The sequence below is a fragment of the Meleagris gallopavo genome, chromosome 19 (assembly GCF_000146605.3).
Source record: "Meleagris gallopavo isolate NT-WF06-2002-E0010 breed Aviagen turkey brand Nicholas breeding stock chromosome 19, Turkey_5.1, whole genome shotgun sequence".
NCBI classification, from domain to species: domain Eukaryota; kingdom Metazoa; phylum Chordata; class Aves; order Galliformes; family Phasianidae; genus Meleagris; species Meleagris gallopavo.
This window is the reverse complement of record NC_015029.2, coordinates 2,617-3,279: the sequence shown is the minus strand read 5'-3', so window position 1 is coordinate 3,279 and position 663 is coordinate 2,617. Positions and strand designations below refer to the sequence as shown.

The following is a 663-nucleotide window of genomic DNA, read 5'->3' as shown; positions in this document are numbered from 1 at the left end:
CATCCCCATCCCATCCCATCCCATCCCCATCCCCATCCCCATCCCCATCCCATCCCACAGGACTTACTGCCACCCCATGGCCCCACTCCCAGGTGGGTGTTTTGGTGTCAGACTAAGCAGCCCCCACGGGGCGGCAGAGCCGCTGCCCCCACCAGCACTCTCCCCATTCTGGGGTCCCTGGCCCCCCCACAAGCCCTTCGTTCATCCCCAGGTGTCACCGGGTTCCTGAGGATCGATGAGAACGGAGACCGGGAGAGCGACTACACCCTGTGGGACATGGACCCCACGAGCGGGGACTTCCAGGTGGGAGCTGCACCGGGATGAGGACACCCCACAGCCCCACAGGGATGTTCTGAACCCCCCCTTCTCCCTCTCCATCCCACCCAGATCGTGGCCAACTACAACGGCACCACCAAGGAGCTCCATATGGTACCGGGACGCGACATCCATTGGCCAGGGAACGTCGTCCCCTCCGACGTCCCCCCCTGTGGCTTCGACCACAGTGACCCACAGTGCCGGAAGGGTGAGCGGTGGATGGGTGGGGGTACGACCTGGGGGGGTCCACGGCCCCTCACCACCCCCCTCTCACCCTACAGCCAACCTGAGCACGTTGGAGGTGCTGTCCTTGGCGCTCAGCCTCGTCCTGCTGGCCATCACCGTCAT

General features: G+C 65.2%; 1 protein-coding gene across 1 annotated transcript in view; it reads left to right on the top strand.

The window, feature by feature from the left end:
* Nucleotides 1–663, top strand: part of LOC100543069 (atrial natriuretic peptide receptor 1-like) — a gene marked incomplete at its 3' end in the record, with an annotated part of 5,413 nt that overhangs the window by 3,007 nt on the left and 1,743 nt on the right. Inside the window, exons 11-12 of the mRNA XM_019621291.1 lie at nucleotides 212–303; nucleotides 388–523. Coding sequence (XP_019476836.1) covers nucleotides 212–303; nucleotides 388–523 — 228 coding nt within the window. The remainder of the gene's footprint in view (nucleotides 1–211; nucleotides 304–387; nucleotides 524–663) is intronic.